General features: G+C 45.3%; 1 protein-coding gene across 1 annotated transcript in view; it reads left to right on the forward strand.

Moving 5' to 3' along the window:
* Positions 1 to 1,391: 1,391 nt before the first annotated feature.
* LOC119381070 (uncharacterized) overlaps positions 1,392 to 20,315 on the forward strand; it is a gene marked incomplete at its 5' end in the record, with an annotated part of 33,316 nt that continues 14,392 nt past the window's right edge. Inside the window, one exon of the mRNA XM_037649060.2 lies at positions 1,392 to 1,617. Coding sequence (XP_037504988.2) covers positions 1,392 to 1,617 — 226 coding nt within the window. The remainder of the gene's footprint in view (positions 1,618 to 20,315) is intronic.

Here is a 20,315-nt window from a genome sequence, read left to right on the forward strand (position 1 = left end):
AACTGTGACTGTAACGTACGCGCAGTGCGCCTGCGCGTGGCACTCGGCTATGTATATATCTAGGGAAACTATCCTGAATGAAGCTGAGTTGCGAGTAACGCCTGTCCTGTGCATCTGTGTTCTTTCTTTGTCCTGTTCCTATTCGTGCTATCCAGTATTGAAGAATATAAGCTTACCGCGTCTGGTGTTGGTAACACCCATGGTGCTGTTGGCATCGTTACGCAACTGTAAACAACGGGTTATATAATACATATGCTCAGGCACGTAGGCAAGGGGGGGGGGGGGGGGGCCCGGGCCCCCCCCCCCCCCCGAAATTTGTCCAGCCTTCTGTGTGCCTGGGCAACTTTTTTTTCTTTTTGCCATGGAAAGACTTTCTTTCGAACATTTAGGCTTTGGCCCCCCCCCCCCCCGAAAAAAAATCCTGGCTACGTGCCTACATATGCTACTCTTGAACATATGAGTGTGCGTATACCACTTCCACATTTCTCTAGCGTCATTCCGTAACGTTTCGCTCACTGTGAAAAATTACGCCACAGTCACCATCCTGCGCATTCTTCGCATCACGTCGATTCCCACGGCAGGTGGGATCTGCCGAATTTTTTCTCTCGCAATGTCTAATAAAGTTGTTCAAAAATGAATCAAGTTGTTTACTATAATCAAGTTGTTTACTACTACTCTCGCAATGTCAATTCTGTCAATCGACTGGTCTGATGGAGGCGGAAATGTTTGAGGCCCGTGTACTTAGATTTAGGTGCACGTTAAAGAACCCCAGGTGGTCGAAATTTCCGGAGCCCTCGCCACGGCGTCCCTCATAATCATATCGTGGTATTGGGACGTTAAACCCCAGATATTATTATTAATCGACTGGTCTGTCTGTCGCCTTCCTTAATCAGCCAGCTTTCTATTGTAACCGTTATGAGTCTAGCTTTGCCATGGCCCTTTCCACAACGATGTTACTGAAGAACCCACGTTGTTTAGGTTTGGAAACTTGCAGCGTGCTGGCATTGAACACGCCTTCGTTTGTTTCTTTTCCCTCTGTGTTAGCAGTAGTTGCAGTGAACTTAGAAATACCAATCGCTGGGCTAGTAAGCAATTCATTGCTAAATAAAAAGGAGCAAAAAAAAACGAGAAACAAGGGACAAGAAGGTTCTTCATTTAGCAGTTGCATTTAGTGCGCATTGTAAACGAACCTACATGCGAGTTTTAATAGGCGATGTCCCTGGACGTGAATATCTGCTCCCATACGTGGGAGCGATATCTCGTTGACATTTCGTCCTATTCTCAGCCTTTTTCTCTCTCCCATCCTCCTATCGTGCGCAGGTCGGGGGTGTGCTGTGAAGCCGCACTCCGGCATGGCGTGTGGCCAGTGCCTGTGCTGCTGAGAGGCTAGAGCGGCCGCCTTATGCGGCTGCGTCGTGAAAGTGGCGGCGGTGGCGGCGGCCACTGCAGCCCCTGAGGAGCTGCAGGAGCGCCGCGCGCGGTGCATCGCCCTCGAGAAGGCCTACGTGCACGACGTGTACGAACAGCTGGCGCCTCGGCTCGCCAGGCCCCGACTGTGGCCGCGTGTCCACCAGTTCCTGCGCGAGCTCGAGCTGGGGAGCCTCGTCGCCGACGTCGGTGAAGTGGCCTGCCATCCAGTCAGGCATCGGTGAGAATAGCTGTGAAGGCTGAGAATAGCTGAGCCTCGCTACGGAATGGACACTTGAATTCAGGCTATTCTGGAAGAATACGCGGCAGCCCTGTCGCTCATAATAATAATAATAATAATAATAATAATAATAATAATAATAATAATAATAATAATAATAATAATAATAATAATAATAATAATAATAATAATAATAATAATAATAATAATAATAATGTTCATTTTCATCATTACATGCATGAAGGGACGCTGCCGGTAAAAGCTACTCTTCGTAGAGGCAGCTTGACAAATGCCTACAGCTACCAACGCAGCCGCGCCTCTAGTCCTCACTTGTCCTCGAACTTTTAAAGAAAATAAGTTGCTGAAACGTTCAATATTAACACTCTTTTATGTCAGGTAGATCAAGCGAGTAATACTTATTGCGTATAGGTTCACTGAAAGTTAGGGTCGTGTATGCGAAAGGAAGCCATCGGCGAAGCTTCATTATGCGGTTCGCAAGGTGTGAGGTTATATGCTTATTGTATTTCTTTAGGCTTTCGATGCCTTTCGTTAAGGGTTAGCACTCTGACGTCACGTCCTGCATCTTGTTGACCCGAGGCTGCCTGTGGCAATAAGAGGATCTAGGGCACAGCGCAATTCATTCGGAATACGGCACGCACGACATTGACATGGATGAGGCCGTGACCCGCTATAGGTGCCAACCATTCGACTTACGCATCAGGCTAACAAGCTTCTCCCAGAAAACAATACCAAGCACAGGCACCGTGCCTGAAGCACATCCGCTCTTGCTTTCCACACCGCCAGGTTTTCTTCGTATTGCGCAAACCGAAGCAGAGAACCATGCACTGATTGTTGCTCAATAGGCAAGATCTGTAATAACTGCTCGGAAACGTTGTATTTTGCAATAACGAAAAACGTGATCAAGTTTAGGCGGTATCGTAAAACGGAAGCCTCAACTGTTCCAGGCGAGAAGACATCGCGTTCTTACACAGTTTCGCCGTGTGCCGTAGGCTTTTACAGTATGCACGCCCTCCTAATGCGCAGTATGTACTTACGTAGCTACGGCTTTCCCCAACGCGACAATACAGAAAGGACGCGAAGTTCTCGGTGCCGTTTTGTTGACTCTCTCGACAACGCGAGAGTGCCGGGTTTCGTGTGTGCAACCTCTGTTTTTATCTTCTTCGGCCAGCCTTTAGCTCACCGCTGCCATCCGGACAACTCCAACAAACTCAGAAACTCGAGAAAAGAAGAAGGAAAATTAAAAAAAAACAGAGATTCCTCTTTATTGCGACCCCAGTGAGAAGAAGATCGGCTCTGGAGCACATTATTCGACTAGCAAGGAACAAAAACAGAAATTTCTTCTACTCAGCTCGACAGTCGGTGGCTCCATTTTCTCCGGCGCGCTACTGCTCACGATGACGCTTGTGGGCTAGAGTCTCAGACGAAGAAACTAACACCGCCACGGAAAACTAAATACGATGTACAAACATGTACCCGTACCTCCTCGTGAACCATTCATTCTGTTCGTTTTTTGAGTTTTTTTTTTTTTCACGTTTCTTTCTCCCCTCTTTCTTCTTGCTTGATGACCAGCGGCACAGCGGCGCAAAACTCATGCCAGCTTGGCTAGAAGGACGACTCGACCCACTAGAAGCCTTTCTTAGGACTTGTGCGTGTTTTCTTTCTTTTTCTTTTTGTTTATTTTTAGAGGGGGGGGGGGAGATAGGCGGGGGGTAGTTCCTAACTGAAATGTCTTTTCCAGCAAAAGCGACGCCGCAATGTCGCGACGGCACGAAATGCAGCTTCACAAAAGGAGGCGCGTCGCCCATAAACCAATTGTCGAGGAACACAATTACTGCGTTTCTGTGGCGCATAGAGAGAAAACATCTATTTTGAAGAAAGTACAAGTTGAAGGCGTGAGCGACAAACTCCAGATGTTTCTTAGCAGCGTTTAACAGTGCCTGCAGTATAATGAAATAAGAATAACCAGCGTCTATTGCCGGGTGCGGCTGCTACAGTTTGCCTTATTGACGTAGCGTTCAATGTAACATTAAGGACTGTGGAAATAAACGGGTCTTGAACTTCTGCGTGATGTACTATATTGAAACGTCGATCTTAAAAAAGGCGCCTTAGTTGAATTGTATAAAGCACTTTCAGATCTTGCAGACGAGCACAATGCATGAGATCGATGCGGCGTTGTCTAAATGGGCTTGTTGGTACGGCGTATTCTGCTTTGTTGAGTATTCTTTGTTGACAGCACGAAGGGCGCTTCGCTCGGTGTAGCGGCGGCGCTTTCTTACGCCAGCGTTTTGTTGAGTTGCGCAAGGTCGGATGTTAAAAGAGTTAGTGGCCTGCCTTGCTTCGTATATTTGTCGCCATCGCATTCATTGCTTCGCCCTTGCGGCGAAACTGCGACTTTCTTTCTCTACATCTGTGTAACGAGTACGGTTCTCAAATTTTGTCAGCTTGTTTTTGTGAAAGACTTTGAAAAATGAGACGCATACTTTTTTTTTTGTGGTCCCAATGAAAAGTCCTCGAGACGCGCTAAAATTTAGTCATTTCAATATATCAGCGGTAAAAAAGGCCTGCTTCGAGTTATCGCGGACAACAAAACGCATTTCTGAATCGTACTATATATACCAACTATACCGCTCAGTCGCAGACGAATAAAGAGACCTCATAAGGATTCAAGCTTCTATAGTAAACAAAAAATTTACGCGGTTAAGTTTTATCACAACTTCAATCGTGAAACACGTGCTTGTCTCTAAGCCCACGTTAAGCTGCCCTGTGTCTGTGCACAAACTCCAGACAAACATGTCCGGAATTATCATTAAACGCTTTCTATTTGTCCATCACTGTTGAATTGTAGTAGTAAACGGCACGTTGTTCGTGGCGTGGGTCGTGGTTGTGGTTAGGTAATAACAGTTCAGCTAATCGTTCTTGTGTGCTACGCGTGTCTTGCGGATTCGGCACAACATTAGCATCTTTCGGACTTCAAAGCTGAAGCTGTCTCAGTGACAATGTACAGTGGAAGAGTTGAAGAAGTCAAACAACACGCCGGTGCAATAGTCTGCAACCTGAAGCGCGCTGAGGTAGTGATATGGCGTTAATGTCCATAGTGTATTGCTCTTGAGAGTCTTTCAAGTTTTTCTGCATTTCGAAGAATCAGGAAGGAAATACGCGATGCTTAACACTAGTGCTCTAACGAGGCGCATCTACTCTTCACTATGATACTATTCAGAGTGAGGTGTGTGTGTGTGTGTGTGTGTGTGTGTGTGTGTGTGTGTGTGTGTGTGTGTGTGTGTGTGTGTGTGTGTGTGTGTGTGTGTGTGTGTGTGTGTGTGTGTGTGTGTGTGTGTGTGTGTGTGTGTGTGTGTGTGTGTGTGTGTGTGTGTGTGTGTGTGTGTGTGTGTGCGTGTGTGTGTGCGTGCGTGCGTGCGTGCGTGCGTTCTAAACAGCCTCAACTTTACTATGGATATTTTTTCGAGGTTTTCGTGCACAAAGAGCGATATCCTAGAGCAAGAACACCGTTTCAAGGCCTGTCAGAAATATACGCACGCACTTCCTTGGTATAAGATGTTGCATAGTGTTTCGTTTTTATTCTTCTCGTGTCGTCCATACATTTTTTCTTTTTTCATTGCAAAATGTTATTGTGATTCTGTACGTAGACTACCGGGAGGCGCTTTTCTGGAAAATTTCGTTCCTCGGCTTATAACAAATTGGACAACAGCCCCTGAACGCATGCAGGCTTTCCTTTCCCCAGATCTGCACTCGACCGTGTTTTGGCCTAACGAGGGCGAACTCCTTTCTTTTTCTGAGGTTACAAAAACTAACAACAGTGAGAATTATAAGCGCTCGAGGCTTGCAGCATGCCCGTAATCTGCCTTCAGCCGTCGTGGTCTGCGATCCTCGGTTCAGCGTGAATTTGTGCAGCTCGGCAGAGTAGCTGCAGGGCAGCAAGGGCTCTGTCGCCCGGCTCGCACGCTCGCTCGCTCGCTCGCTCGCTTGCCGAACACACTAACCGGAGAAACGGCGCCCTGATTCGCAGAATGAAATCAGCCACCTCGTGGAGCACTCTAATCCCTCGGTAATAAGCATTTTCACGCACAGGGGTGCACGCTCTCAGGAGACAGTGTAGGTATTTGAAGTACGGGAAAGTAATAATAATAGTCCCATTTAAGTACACAGAACATTTACGACGGACCTGCGTGATCTGCAGGTTTTAAGCTTACAAGAAAGCACAAAATACTAGCAATACTGTGGGTCATCAGTACTGAAACGCAAAACTGCGTATTTAAACGATGTACAAGCACCTTAAGGTTGCCTGAAAGGACGCACTCGGGCGGGGCAGCTGCTGGCACATTTTGCAAGGATATACGTACGACTGCACCCAGCAACATCCTCATCTCTGCCACACAGACACATCCGTTTTGTTCTGAAAAGAACCAGACATGGGAAGTACTCAAACGTTTTACGTAACTGGCTTCCTTTTATTCGCCCAACATTTATGCTATATACTGAATGTCTCGAATAGTTGTTTCGAGTGAAGGAAACGTCAGGTGACAGCACGTGCACATGAATGCTCGTAGAGGACAATCATTCATATTAAACTCATTTGCAAGTAAGCATCTTTTATGGCGATGCTCAACTGCACAGTAACATGGCGCCGAATTCACAAAACTTCTCTTTCGTAAGTGCGTTTTGTCATTGGTCATCACGCTTCGCTAATGAAATGTCCCGTATCGTGATTTGTTAAAATATTCTCTTACAAAAATTTTTATCTCAAGCCCGTTTTTTGGATACGGGCCCCGTTCTTTTATTTTTCGAAGCCTGCATTATGTGCTGGTGCGTGAAGATATGATTCAAAGCCTGCCAGACCAAAGGCAACAGAGAAAATAAGGCTTACGTAACAAGAACACCATACGCTCTGTTCAGTGGCGGAATTTCATGGACCTATAGGGCTCCTTATTTTGACTGTTTTGAAATATGATTCATGTATTCGCTCACACCGTTAAGCCCATCTCGCGTAAATATTTTTCGCCGGGTGCCGGAACTGGATGCAATGTAAAACATTACAGTCGATCATGCCGCAGCTTACGCAGAATCGGTTGAAAATACCGCAGTCAGCGCGTAACGCATGATCTCAGCTGCTCGGTTTGTAGTAGGGACACCGCAATAGTGACCCATGGTATTTCGTGCTCGCCATCCGCAGCTCGAATCGCTAGACTATGCAGTTTTCAATGTTGCATTTTTCTGATGCCCCATGTATGGGACACGCACGAACAAAAATGTGTGTCATTTTCACGGCGAAGTTCTTCGGGTGTCTCGATGGTACTTTCTGGGTATTTTTCAAGATAATTTAGCCCTAAGTATTTCTTGATTTGGCGATGACCAATCAGTTTTTCTACTCCTAATTATTTTGTGTTTTGCGCGTAGTGGTGCCACCACCACTGCAGTGATAGCCCAAGGGTGTTGCTATGCATGCTTTGCTCTTGCTAAACGTTTTTATGAAGCGCATTGCTATTCCTGGCTGCAATCGCAGAGCGATAGTCCACGTGCGACGCTGGTGGCGCAACAGGGATGGACTGATGCCAAGCCGGGACACGGAAATCGATCACCCACCAAAAAGGATCGCCTCGAATCGAGCCTCGTCCCGCCACGGTGGTCTAATGGTTATGGCGCTCGACTGCTGACCCGAAGGTCGGGGATCGAATCCCGGCCGCGGCGGCTGCATTTTCGATGGAGGCTTAAATGTTTGAGGCCCGTGTACCTAGATTTAGGTGCACGTTAAAGAACTCCAGGTGGTCGATATTTCCGGAGCCCTCCACCACGGCGTCCCTTATAATCATATCGTGGTTTTAGGACGTTAAATCCCAGAAAAGAAGCAGGAGAAGAAAACAAATCGAGCCTCCCTAACGTCACCTCACCCGTTCTTCTAATCCGGCCATTGTCCGTGCACTTATGGCAATAGAGACGCGCGCGTCGCGTTCGCACCTTGTCCAGCCCCGTCTCAATTTTGCACCTTCTGTTTGCTAGGCTTTGCGCTCTAACGTTGCAGCCGCATTGGAAAGCGCCACCGCTCGGTGCCTACATTAAGGTTTTGTAAGCGTGGGTGCGTAGCGTAGGCTAGGCGTTACGACACTCGCCTGGCTGCCGTGGTGCTTTGAGTTTGAAGTACGGCACAGCGAAATGATATTAAGAGCGGATCTGTTTAAGGTCGAGGTTATTCTCTGGGGAGCGTTCACAGTTCCTAGTGGGTATGCACCACAGAAATAGCTAGACAAGTGCCTCTATACTCACCGCTGGTCCACGAAAAATGGAGAAGCCCGCGCGAAAAAGCATATGTGCCACAAGGGGAGAGAGAATGAAAGAAAGGAAGAAAGAGAGAGAAACAAAGAGAGAGAGATAGAAAGAAAAGGAAAGGAAGAAAAAAGAGAGAAAGAGAAAGAAAGACAGATAGAAGGAAAGCAACAGAAATAGAGAGAGAGAAGGAAAGAAAGTGAAAGAGAGGAAAGAGAGAGAGAGAGAAAAACAAAAAGAAGGAAAGAAAGAAAGAATTTGCAGGGCAGGAGGAAGACGCGTGTGGCCTCGTTTGTACCGATGCAGACCATGCCTGCCAATGTGACGCCACCAGCTCCGCTGTTTAACCAGCCTTCGGGACGTTAAGTCAGTGAAGTTGCTTGCATTTTTTTTATTTTGTTCTATACATTTATTTTTTCTTTATAACGATTCGTCTTAGGTGAGGGAGTGATGGACGGCAGACGGAAGGCCACACAGTTCTCTTTATAGAAGTCCTTAAGAAAGGGGAAATAGACAAGCACCCGTTTCTAGCACGAAGCCACAAGGAAATACATACGGATTTCTCATAAATAAAGCCTTTATTTCTGAAAAGGCTTTCTTAACCCTTCCGCAGAACTGATCTGCAGTAGAAGTCGACCACGTAATCTCGTTTGGAAGCTGTCTAATAGTATATCTTCGGCTGAGGCGAGCACTACCCCGTGGCGTTGAAGCTCAATTTACATCAAATACCGCCCGAGTTTTACGTAGTGCTACGGGCCAGGCGAACTTGTGATCCACATAACTCGATTATGTGACTGCAGCACCGCCTGCGAGAGACAAATTCAAGTCGAAGCGGCCAATTTGCACTGGGAACAGAAGTGCAGACGACGGAAAACGAGACAGCGAAATATGCATGCCAAACGCTCTGTGTCCGGTGTTTGTTCGTCTCTTCTCCAGTCGATTTCTCAACATCACTTTCAAACCAACTCGCCGAATCTTACGGTAAATTTACGTAATTTTCTGGACATGCGCAATGCTCAATGTCGACATTACACGTTGTTCTACATAGTGTTTGTATTCTTCCATCTGCAAACATTCCAACAAAGCCTTCGCAGCGAGTGTTCTCCTCTTATGTTTCTTTTATCGCCGACACAACGCATTAACATGCATGGTTCAGATATATCAAAGGGATGCAAGCACGAGTGAGTAGCCCAGTGGCTAAGACACTAGCCTCCGGAGAGTGGGAACTTAGGTTCGAAACCCAACTCCGGCAAGAATGTTTATTTTCACTGGTACAGCTACCTTTATAGCGGCGGTCAGTCTGTCGTCACGGACGGTTTTCTTGTTGAATCAGCACAGAAATGTTGAAGATTTAAATTTGATTTTTCTGTTTCGCCCCATCTTGATAAACTTGCGTGTAGGCGCATTTATGGCAAAAAGGCATATAGCCTTTGTAAATCTTGGAATTTTGTATTCCTCAGGGGTTTTGTCGTATTTTGATAAAATCAATCTTGCATGCATCTATGACAAACAAGGTAGCCTATAGCCTTTGGAAATCTTGAATATTTCTTTATTTTTCAAGGTTTCGTCCTATTTTGATAAAGTTGCCTTTGACCCGCCGTGGCGGTCTAGCGGTTGTGGTGCTTCACTGCTGACCCGACAGTCGCGGGATCAAATCCCGGCCGCGGCGGCTGCATTTAGATGGAGGGAAAATGCTAGAGGCCCGTGTGCTAAGATTTGGGTACACGTTAGAAAACTCCGGGTGATCGAAATTTCCGGAGCCCTCCACTACGACGTCTCTCATAGTCATAGCGTGTTCGTGGGGCGTAAAACGCCAACAGTTATTATTATAAAATTCGTTTTGAATGCATCCTTGAAAACAAGCTAAGCCTATAGCCTTTGGAAATCTTGAATTTCCTTTTTTTATAGTTTCGTCACATTTTGATAAAATTCTTTATGATTGATCAAATTTTGATAAAACCTATTTATTAAAAGGCAAGGCTATAGCCCTTGGAAATCTTGGATATCGCGAATTTTGATGGTTTCGTTAAATCTTTTTAACATTGATTTTCGGTGCAGAGTTGTCAAAAAGGTAAACCTTTGGAAATCCTGAATTTTTCGATTTTTCAACATTTCGTCGCATCTTACTAAAATTTATTTAAGCTGCATATTTGACAAAAAATGTAAGCCTGTAGCTTTCGAAAATCTTAAATTTTTCTATTATTCAAGGTGCCGTCGTATTTTGATCAAATTGATTTTTGATGCATCCATAGATCGGCAAACTGACTCATGAGTCGGCTCACTCAGACTCGGATCGAGCCGTGAGTTTCAGTCTGAATGAGTCCGGGTGAGTGCGGTTGAGGAAAATTTTGGTGAGTCTGAGTCCGAGTGTGCCCTAAGCGCAAAACACATTTCTTGAGTGAGTCTTAGTGATCTCTACATTTTTTGCCGACCTATGAACCTTACAAACTAACCTTATATAGCCGTTGGAAATCTCGACTTCTCCTATTTTCGATTGTTTCGTCTCAGTTTAATAAAAGTGGATGCGGGTGCTTTTTGACCAAAAAGGTAAGTCTATAAGTAAAGTTGGCAGCCACCACTACTAACCTAACCTAACCTAACCTAACCAAGCCTAACATAACTTAACCTAACCTTATATAGCCTAACCTAACATCATCATAAAACAGCGCACACACACGAAGACAAAAGAAGAAAAGAACCAACGACATGAGCGCTGACTATCAACTCAAGTTTTTATTCCACACAGAATATCATCACATGATGCAGCATATGCGTATCAAGGCTACAAACTAGTGACATCATGCGCCAGTTCAGCAAGACACGATATCCCACATCCTAAGTGTCATCTAGAAAGCTACTCTCCTTTTCTAGGAGATCAAGTCAGGTCTGCTTGATACAACCCCTTCCCCCCATTTCGAAATACTTCGGTAATTTCTCTGACGGTACGATTTTGATGTCTGTACACAACACTTCTATCAGTGAGGACAGGATAACAATTGCACTTCCTACAGTGGGCAGCTAAATGAGCATGCTCATTTTTCTTTAACGTCGTTCTGTGCTCTCTGAGCCTCGTGTTCACGCATCGGCCCGTTTGGCCGATGTAAGAGGCATCACAAGACAAAAAAAAAATGGCAGGAAGTAGAAGATGGATGCTTGCGATGAAAAAATCCGTAAAGAGGGGGTGGGTGCTCGAGCCGACGTTTCGACAAGTGGACTTGTCTTCTTCAAAGCTCGAACTTCAAGCCTTCAAGAAGACTAGTCCACTTGTCGAAACGTCGGCTCGAGCACCCACCCCCTGTTTGCGGATTTTTTCATCACAAGACAAAGGCATTTTGTGCGCTACGTTCGTGGCACAAGAAACAAAACACTTATATCATCTTCATGACCGCACCCTTCTTGCCCATTGATACACCCAGACGTACTTTGCACAGCTTCGAGTATGCTACTCGTCTTAAGAGGCGCAGAGAACACTGTATACGTTAACTCCAAACCGCACCGCTATTTTCTTATGACCGTGTGACATATTGTACACATATGGAATAAGTGCAAGGTGCTCCTTGTTCATGCTGTCTTCTCTGTCTTTACCATCTTTCTTCTTTCGAGACTTTATCCATTTCATTAGTTTTATTGCAGTCATCCTAAGCACTGAGTCCGGATAATCTGCCACTTTCAATCTGTGGATCTGCTCTAAAAAGCTTTCGAACACCGTGTCATGACAAGAGCGGGTTAGTGCGGCGCGCAAACACGTGAGGGCTATCCAGTTTTTTATGACTTTTGAATGCCCGGAACCATAATCTAGGAGCGGCTTCCCGGTCTTGTGCTTATAAAGCCAGCAAACATGGTTGCCTCCAAACTTTAATTGCAGGTCCAAGAATTGCAATTTGTTCTCACTTGGCAACTCCATCGTGAACTTTAACCAGTACCCACATTCTTGGAACACTCTCAGGAGCAAACCAGCATTTTTGTGAAAACATTCGCTTCTCATCATCACTAAGTAGTCATCCACATATCTATGAATTACACTAGCCACATCTCTCAACTTCTCTCTTACAGCTCTGTCCACAAAACTAAGAAAGATGTTACTTAGAGGCGGAGCGACTTTTGAACAAATACACACCCCATTGCGCTGAAGAAACAGTTTGTTATCCTACCCAACTACAGTGGATATGCAGTACATTGACAACACTTCCAAAAAAAAATTCAATTGAAATGCCACATACGTTCCTAAATCCCATTTCAACGTTCTCAAGAATACAAGATTTTACACATTCCATGAGCTGATTATGGGGCAATGAGCAATATAGGTCAGATACATCGATACTGAAGGCTATATGTTCCCGGAAGTCTCGTTTTTTTAAGGCCTTGACAACAGCTTCAGAATTTGGAGCCAAAAATCCGTCTTCAAACCTCAAAGAAGACAGATGTTTTCGGGGGTAAGCAGACACGGCGAGCTGCCAAGAAAATCTCGACTTTCCAAATTCCAAAGGAAATTGCTCTCTGATACAATCTCTGTTTTATGATGAAGATCTACCAACTTGCACAAATAGCTACTTTGCTTAACCTAACATAACACAACCTAACCAAACCTAACCTTATATAGCCTTTGTTAGACCAGCTGGTTAGACACAACATTAATGAGAACTGACAGACAATCAGGCCAAGGAGAGTATAGGGGATGTTATTAGCAGTAATTGTGATATAAATGAGAAAAAATTGAAGTGGACAAAAAGATAACTTGCCTCCGGCAGGGACCGAACCAGCGACCTTCGAATGACGCGTCTGATGCTCTACCAGGCAGGCTAGCCAGGCTGAGTCCGGATGGCTGCGCTGAGCCAAAGGACGAAGACTTGAAAGTGGGCAGCAAGAGATAAATGGGAAAAGCCAGAAAATGAAAGACGGCTGCAGGCAGTGAGAAGAATCGATAACAGTTTTCCTGAGCCTAAAGTTTGGGGAATGACTAAGTGACTATCAGGTCAAAGAAAAAAAGAGAATGACTTGAGACACAAAGGTGAAATTATGGAAGCGCAGCAAGTTCTTAGAGAATGACGAAAATGTACAATACATCTCGCAATAATGCTGCCGCCAAAATACGGAACCTTTCTGTCGTAAGTGAGTCGAAACCTTTTAGCTTTCGTGCCACCTACGCATCTACTGAGCGAAAAAAAAAGTAAAGAGCTGTTTTCGATTTTCGGCCCATTTTGGCTACCGACGCAGCCGGTACATTTAGCGGCTCGAATGGAGGGTTGCTTTTTTTGTATATTCAAGCTTTTGACCTCTAGAAAGCATACGCTGAGATTGCAGCATGTCGCGTATATATAAAGTTTCCGATTCACTTCGCCTGTGATAGGTCAGAAGCCCAGGATTCCTTTTACTTTTCTGTCTTCAGTTATCACTATTAGGGCGAAAGACTTACATGTCTCATCAAACGCGAAAATTGACCGGCGTCCCCCGTCGGCTTCCCTCGTCGGCGGCGTCAACACGAGTGATGCAAGAAATCATCACGTGATGAATTCACCATATGGCGTCATCATCACGTCAGAGTGCCATAATTTGTGACGTCATCATAACGTCACTGTGACATCACATAACGCGACGTCACATGACGACGTCACCACATGACATCGTTACTTGGTCAAAGGTGGGCCGATCCCGGAGGCAGCGCGAAACAAGGTGAGGAGCAGAAATCTTACACTGCCTCCGATCCTGGAGGCATTGCAAAACCACCTTAGTTGCAGAAAGCGTTCGGAGTGGGGCGCGGGAGCTTCAGTACATCGGCTTAGAAGAGAAAGGAGAAGACGGCTTTCGCCTTCGAATCGACTAAAGCGGATGCATCGGGGACCCTCTGAGCTTTTGTTAGTTCGCCTTTCAAGTACGCGCGCTGTAGGCGTGTGCGCGCGCAAATCAGTCCACTTGCTCTAAATATGAGCAATTTGAAATCTTTTTTTTTTCTGGAACACGCACTTATTGCTCGTCACAATATAAACCAAATAAGCAGGAAGAAATCTATGGTATCGGTGTTATCATAGCCACATGTTATGAAATCTTACAACTTGGTCTTTAGCTAAATTTTCATACAGCAGTCTTCTGATGTAAATTTGTAAAAAGGAAAAGAGTACTTGGAGCTATAGGTAGCGCAGGAACTTCGACGCAATAACAAGAGAGGGCATACGCGTAGGACAAGCGCAAAGAGTACACCTTAATGTGTCGAATGTTTGCGCTGCCAATAGCCCCAGTATGTCTGACACACTAGGCCATGAACAAGGTCTACAAGGGAAAAAGTAGCTATAACAATAGCACTGGGCGTTTTACAGTTTTAATAACGTTCCGAAGGTGTATTTCTTAGTGTCGAAGGTGCATCTCTGAGCAACGAAAGGTGGATACGCAGTCAACCACCACCCTATTTTATGTTGCATTAGCTGGATGAAAACAATGGCGCGTGTGTTTATACTTACGATGTGATAGCTGTATCATTTCTGCGTGGTTCACAGCGATTTCTTGCATTTCAGTAGGTAAATTCGGGCCTTTAGTTTTTTAACAGCGAAGTTGCTTGCCTCTAGTTGGTCGGTATTTTTTGCAGCGTTCGGCTCACATCAAGATTATTATCGTCATCCGTATACACCGGCTCGTAGTATGCGGTGTTCCCGCTCATGGCAACGAGAGCAACCAACCACGCGGTACAGATCCTGCCTAGATTTGGTCTCGGCCGCAAACGTGTCGAACGCAAATGCAATGCATTGCGGCTAATGTGACAAATCTGCGAAAATTTCTTGTAGCCATGTAAACATCACGAGTCGAACCTGTCATGTTCTTGTTTTTCGTTAAAGATTGAGTCAGCTTATCAGTTGTTAATGCGGGGTCAGTCATCACCGGGCTATCAGCTGGCGAACCGCACTCCACCAAACACTATATACGGTCGTATGACAATACAACTACAGCACACCTACAACCACGATACGACACTTTCACAAGCTCGATCTGCATAGCCACTCAGGTGCCAAACAAACCACAGCGAACGCTGTTTTACTTCAGTTCGCAACGGGTGGGCCGGCTCAGCCCATCACAGTGTGTCACAGCGACCACAAGGAGATCATCACTGCAATTACTCGAAAGCAACAACGAACGCAAGTGTTACACCAGCAGTGGGGGTATTTGTTGTGTAACGTCAGTTATATATCAGTGGTGCTTGTCTAGCAGCTTCGCTATAGATCCACTCCCACACGACGGCGCAGTTTCTTTCTCCTCGTGATTTCTTTTTTCGAAATTCTCTATGTTTTCTAAGCCCTCGCATCTCTATTGCAGCCACGTAATAAGACAGAGCGAGTGGGTAACAATATACACAGCGAACGTAACAAAATATTGCGGCTGTTAAGCATGCGTATAAAAAGCATTCAAGTGCAGCTTTCAATGCAATTACATCGATCATTTGGGCAACAGGGGTGGGCAGGGTTTTGATGGGAGATGACACTACTCGGTTAATGAAAGCTGAGAACGCCGTCAGTTAAAGGGCAGACATTTTAAGAAACACGTGAGGACAGTGTGAAATGCTCCGTAACGCACTCAGATATTACAAATAGAGCATATGATCCGTCAGCCAGAAGGCAAGATGCGTTTTATAGTCACTGCTAATATTTCGCACCTCAAGATTAGTCGTCAGGCGCAGAACAAGACCGAGTTACAACGGAATTAATTAATCTTAAGATTTCAAAGCACCGTCGCAGCTGTGACAAACGCCACACGGAAGGGCTCGGGTTTATTTTGATGCCTGAGTTTCTTCAACGTTCGTCCAAATATAAGAAAATTTTCGTGGACCGCCTCTATATGAAAATGTGACCACCGAAGGTAGAATTCGGAGCCGACACTATCGTACTAAGGTAGTGAAAGATTTAGCCGAAATAACTAAGCCAGGCATACGGAGAGGGACATCATGCAGGTGCCCTTACAGCGCGTCAACGGGGCTTTCAGAGATGGAAGCGCTCGGCTTGAACGCGGCCGCTTCTCCTCACAAAGAAGAAAACGAACCGCTACGCCGAATGAATCCCGACAAGGGCCATTCTTTCCGTAATCAAGACCCCCTTCACGAAAAACGAATTCGAGCCTGCTCGTCTTCTCCCGTCGACAAAACAACCCACGCACGTGGCGTCGATCTCGAATGCCTGTAATGCACCTTTCCGGAAGAGTACGTAGTAATGAAAAAGGAAAGAGATCATATGAAAGCGTAAAGGAGAAGCGGGAAGTGGGCCGCTGTGCACCGAGTGAAAGGCGGGGAACCGCGCTCATGAGCTGAGGAGTGGATCTTCGACGAGCAAGCAGGAATCGCTTCGAGGCGGCGCCAGATGCTGTGCGGTCGATGCGCGCGCGCCAGAGATGCGAGTTAATCCGTCGCACTTGCTCGCATCACTGCGCCGCGCACTCGGCTTTGGCGAAATCTGTGCGCCCCTTTCATGCCATTATTTTATGGGGGCTCTAGCTTCCATTCCAGACTGACAAATAAGTAAGACGAGGGTAGTGTGTGGTCATCGACACAGAATTTTTGAATCTTTCAAGGCGCCTACTTCTGTTAGGCAACATTGTATAAGCTTTGTTTAAGGATGAAGTCAATAGCAGTAGTATTGTGAGGTTCAAACGACGTATTTATGGTGGTAGCACGCTTCACACTCATCGTGTACTGCCAATACGCATTTGCTTTGTTTGTTTGGTTCTTCGTTCGTTCGTTCGTTTGCTTGCTTGCTTGCTTGCTTGTTTGTTTGGTTGGTTGGTTGGTTGCTTTTTTGTATGTTTGTTTGTTTGTGATTTAATTTATGGACGAAGGCTATTTCATTGACGTAGAACATGGGAGTGTCCTCTCATACCAATGTACTGTTCGCATAAGTTCTACGACTCTCTACTTTGTTCTTATTTTGATGAGTGGTAGTCGTTTCATTGCTTGCACGATACCACTAAAACAGATGCGCGATGGAAGCCCTACACGAACGATGACGACGTGCCCGTAGATCTATGGGAGGTGCGAACGCTCGGTTTCAGCGCGAGTTTCTGTCTCTGGAGCTTGGACATCCGTGTCGTGTCTGTGACTGTCTGTGGTTTAACTCGAACCTCTCTGCGACTTAGAAAGCAACCTTTCAGGCTAGTGCGCATCTGCTTAGAAACAACCTAACATCACCTATCACCTAGCTAAAGCCTAGCAGCAACCTAGAAGCAACCTAGAAACAACCTAGCATCCCCTAGCTAAAGCCTAACAACAACCTAGAAGCAAGCAGATTAGACTTCAGAATCGTCCAGCTTTGCTGTTTCAAGCCTTGCGCGACTTAGTGCAAGCTTCGCCATTTTTTTTTATAAGTTAAAACCACACGAAGCCAAGAAACTTATTTTTAATCGAATCACGGCAATCAGCAGTATAAGACAGGACAAGTGAAGTAACCACACAGGCGATGCGCTGACGATTAATTGTGCGCGATTATTATAATATACTGTGCCTTCTGTAAATGTACAAGCAAGTATAAGCAAAACAAACATGATGGCAAGCTTCTCATTTACATTAGTCATACAAATAATGTGTAATATGAAAGTGCTTGAGAAGACAACTCGCCACAGGTGGCAGTAGAACCCAAATCTTATCCCATTACATGTGCTAAGCTCTGTGGTTATACCATACAGCGGCGGCCATCCTTTCGTCCGTTTTCTTAGATATCTTCACTGGGATCGTAGCCATCGTAACTCCTGGTCCAAGAAATCGGCAGGAGTGATCATCGTGTGGTATTGTAAAGCACCGTATGCGTAATGCGGGAAATGTGGGTTCGGCTCCCACTGCAACGAGTAGTCTTTTCACCCACTTTCATCTTACACATACCTATGGTCGGATACAACTTACGTCCGGAGAGGCCCCGCCCAGACGACCGAAGCGCAGCAGCCGATCGCCTCCGCGACTAAAGAAATAGTCCTGCTCATGCACTCCGCAATGTTATCCGAAGGCGGGTGTTACCGGCTGTCCGGCTCACTGACGTCAGTCGGGAGTGCGTGACCATTGGTGCAGACTTGTGCGCATACGCCTTTGAGTAGGAAATGCCGCGTACTTCTAAAGTTGTATACGGCTACAGTATAATTCACTTAGATGAAAAAAAAAAATCGGCAGACACCCGCCTTGTGGAAATCACTTTCATGTGAAGCAATGCGCGAGTAGTTGTCTACGCTGCAGTTTCTTTTTTTTACTTTGAGCCAAGCGAGGTGGATCGGCGTTTTTTTTTTTTTTTTGTAAGCGTTGTAGTTGTGTGCACATCATGGCCTTACCAGGCACATCGACTACACTGGCGTTTAAAGGGTAACTTATAGTCTCACGTAATGTAAGCACTCACTTTATAGCACAGACGTCAGTATTATCAAAACAAAGTGCACTTTACGGTGAAATGATGTGAATATCATAAGTAATTTTCGTTAGCTTATTCCTCCAGGGTGGAGTAACGCTTGAATATAGCTTGCTGAATCATAGGAACACAAATGTAATGTTTATTAGTCTTCTATAAAAGCGGAGCCAACACTGGAACCACAATTTACGTTAACCCGGCATGACGCATGTATCATAGGAGAACATATATAATGTTTATTGCTTTGTTATAGAATTAAATAGCCAGCACTGCAACCACAATTGACGTTCACCGACATCACGCCTGCGTAGGGTCTTTTTCCAAAGCATTTTCTAGACCTGGCGTGGCTCTGTGGTAGAATGTCTGACTGCCACGCAAAATGCTTGGGTTCGATTTCTGCTGGGATACTGATTTTTATTCTTTGCATTCATCAGGTCAACGCTGTCGATGTCGGTGTTTCTTTACCCTCTCGCATTTAAATTACCACTGTCTCTTCTCGCCGTTCCTGGGAAGGTATAAACTGTGAACTAATCCCCTGTGGTGCATACCCGCTTACCGTGGACCGTGGTATACGGGTATGTGCCACACGTGTCCTGAGGAAAAGGTTTGACTGACGTACGCGGCAGGATTTTCGCGTTGTTCATGTCATGACCAGACAGTCATATTCGTCAAACCGTGTTACCCTCCCATGCCACTTTTGGTCTACGCAAAGCTAAGCAGGCGATCACGAGAGCACCCAGACGTAGGCGGCTAGATAGATAGACAGATAGATACGAAGATAGAAACGCTCAAATTGTCAAAGGTTAAGAAATGCTTCACATTTAATATTTATTCATATGCGTTTCCCCTTCCTAGCTTCATACCAGTTTTATGTTTCCCGGTGCAGAGGAATTAAAATATCTAAATAAATAAATAAATAAATTAATTAATTAATAATAATAAATAAATAAATAAATAAATAAATAAATAAATAAATAAATAAATAAATAAATAAATAAATAAATAAATAAATAAATAAAACAGCTTATTACATATACAGCTAAAACTCACAAGTTTTTCCCGAAATAACTAAGTGAAACGTATGCATTTGCACTGAACGTGAAAGCTGTAGGAAGTGTGGATCAGTGATTTGCCGCCCTTCAGCGACGCTTGAGTTAACGGGCAAGCAGTATATAAGCGCTGGCGTTCCAAACGCGCAGCATGCTCTGCGTCCATGGCGGGAAAGGAAACCTTCATTTGCGATGCAGTGGCGCCCTCACTTCCCTTTCCCACCCCTTGCTATGCTGTACTAAACATGGTTATGGTTACCCTCCCCTTTCTGCTTTCCTTCCCCCACGCGTTCACTTCTTTTTACCGCCCCGTTGCTATGCGATACTACTGCATGGCTATGAATGAAAGAAAGACGACTACTTTTAAGGGCTCGTTTCTTAGACACAATATTAATGAGAACGAACAGACAATAATGCCAAAGAAAGTATAGGGGATGTTATTCGTTGTAATTAGGATAGTGTGTGAAGAAAGTAAAGTGGAAGAAAAGATAACTTGCCGCCGGCAGGGACCGATTATTGGTCAGCTGCCGGCTCGTAAAAAGATCACGTGCTACGTGACGCCAACAGGCAAAAAAAGTGTTCCACACTGGCCGCCATGGCTGCGACTGGTGCTGACTAACACTCCCAGGTGTAAATGCACATATATACCCTATAAAGTGGACGGGAGGATGACCGCCGCCGTAGCTCAGTGGTAGAGCATCGGACGCGTTATTCGAAGGTCGCAGGTTCGGTCCCTGCGGGCGGCAAGTTATCTTTTCTTCCACTTTACTTTCTTCACACTTTATCCTAATTACAACGAATAACATCCCCTATACTTTCTTTGGCATTATTGTCTGTTAGTTCTCATTAATACTGCATGGCTATGCTATACATGGCTGCGCTATACATGGTTTCAGCCTGCGTGACGACATACATGGCTATGCTGTACTTTACCCTCTCCATTCCTCTTTTCTCTCATCCTCATCC

The sequence above is a fragment of the Rhipicephalus sanguineus genome, chromosome 2, assembly GCF_013339695.2.
Source record: "Rhipicephalus sanguineus isolate Rsan-2018 chromosome 2, BIME_Rsan_1.4, whole genome shotgun sequence".
Lineage (NCBI taxonomy): Eukaryota > Metazoa > Arthropoda > Arachnida > Ixodida > Ixodidae > Rhipicephalus > Rhipicephalus sanguineus.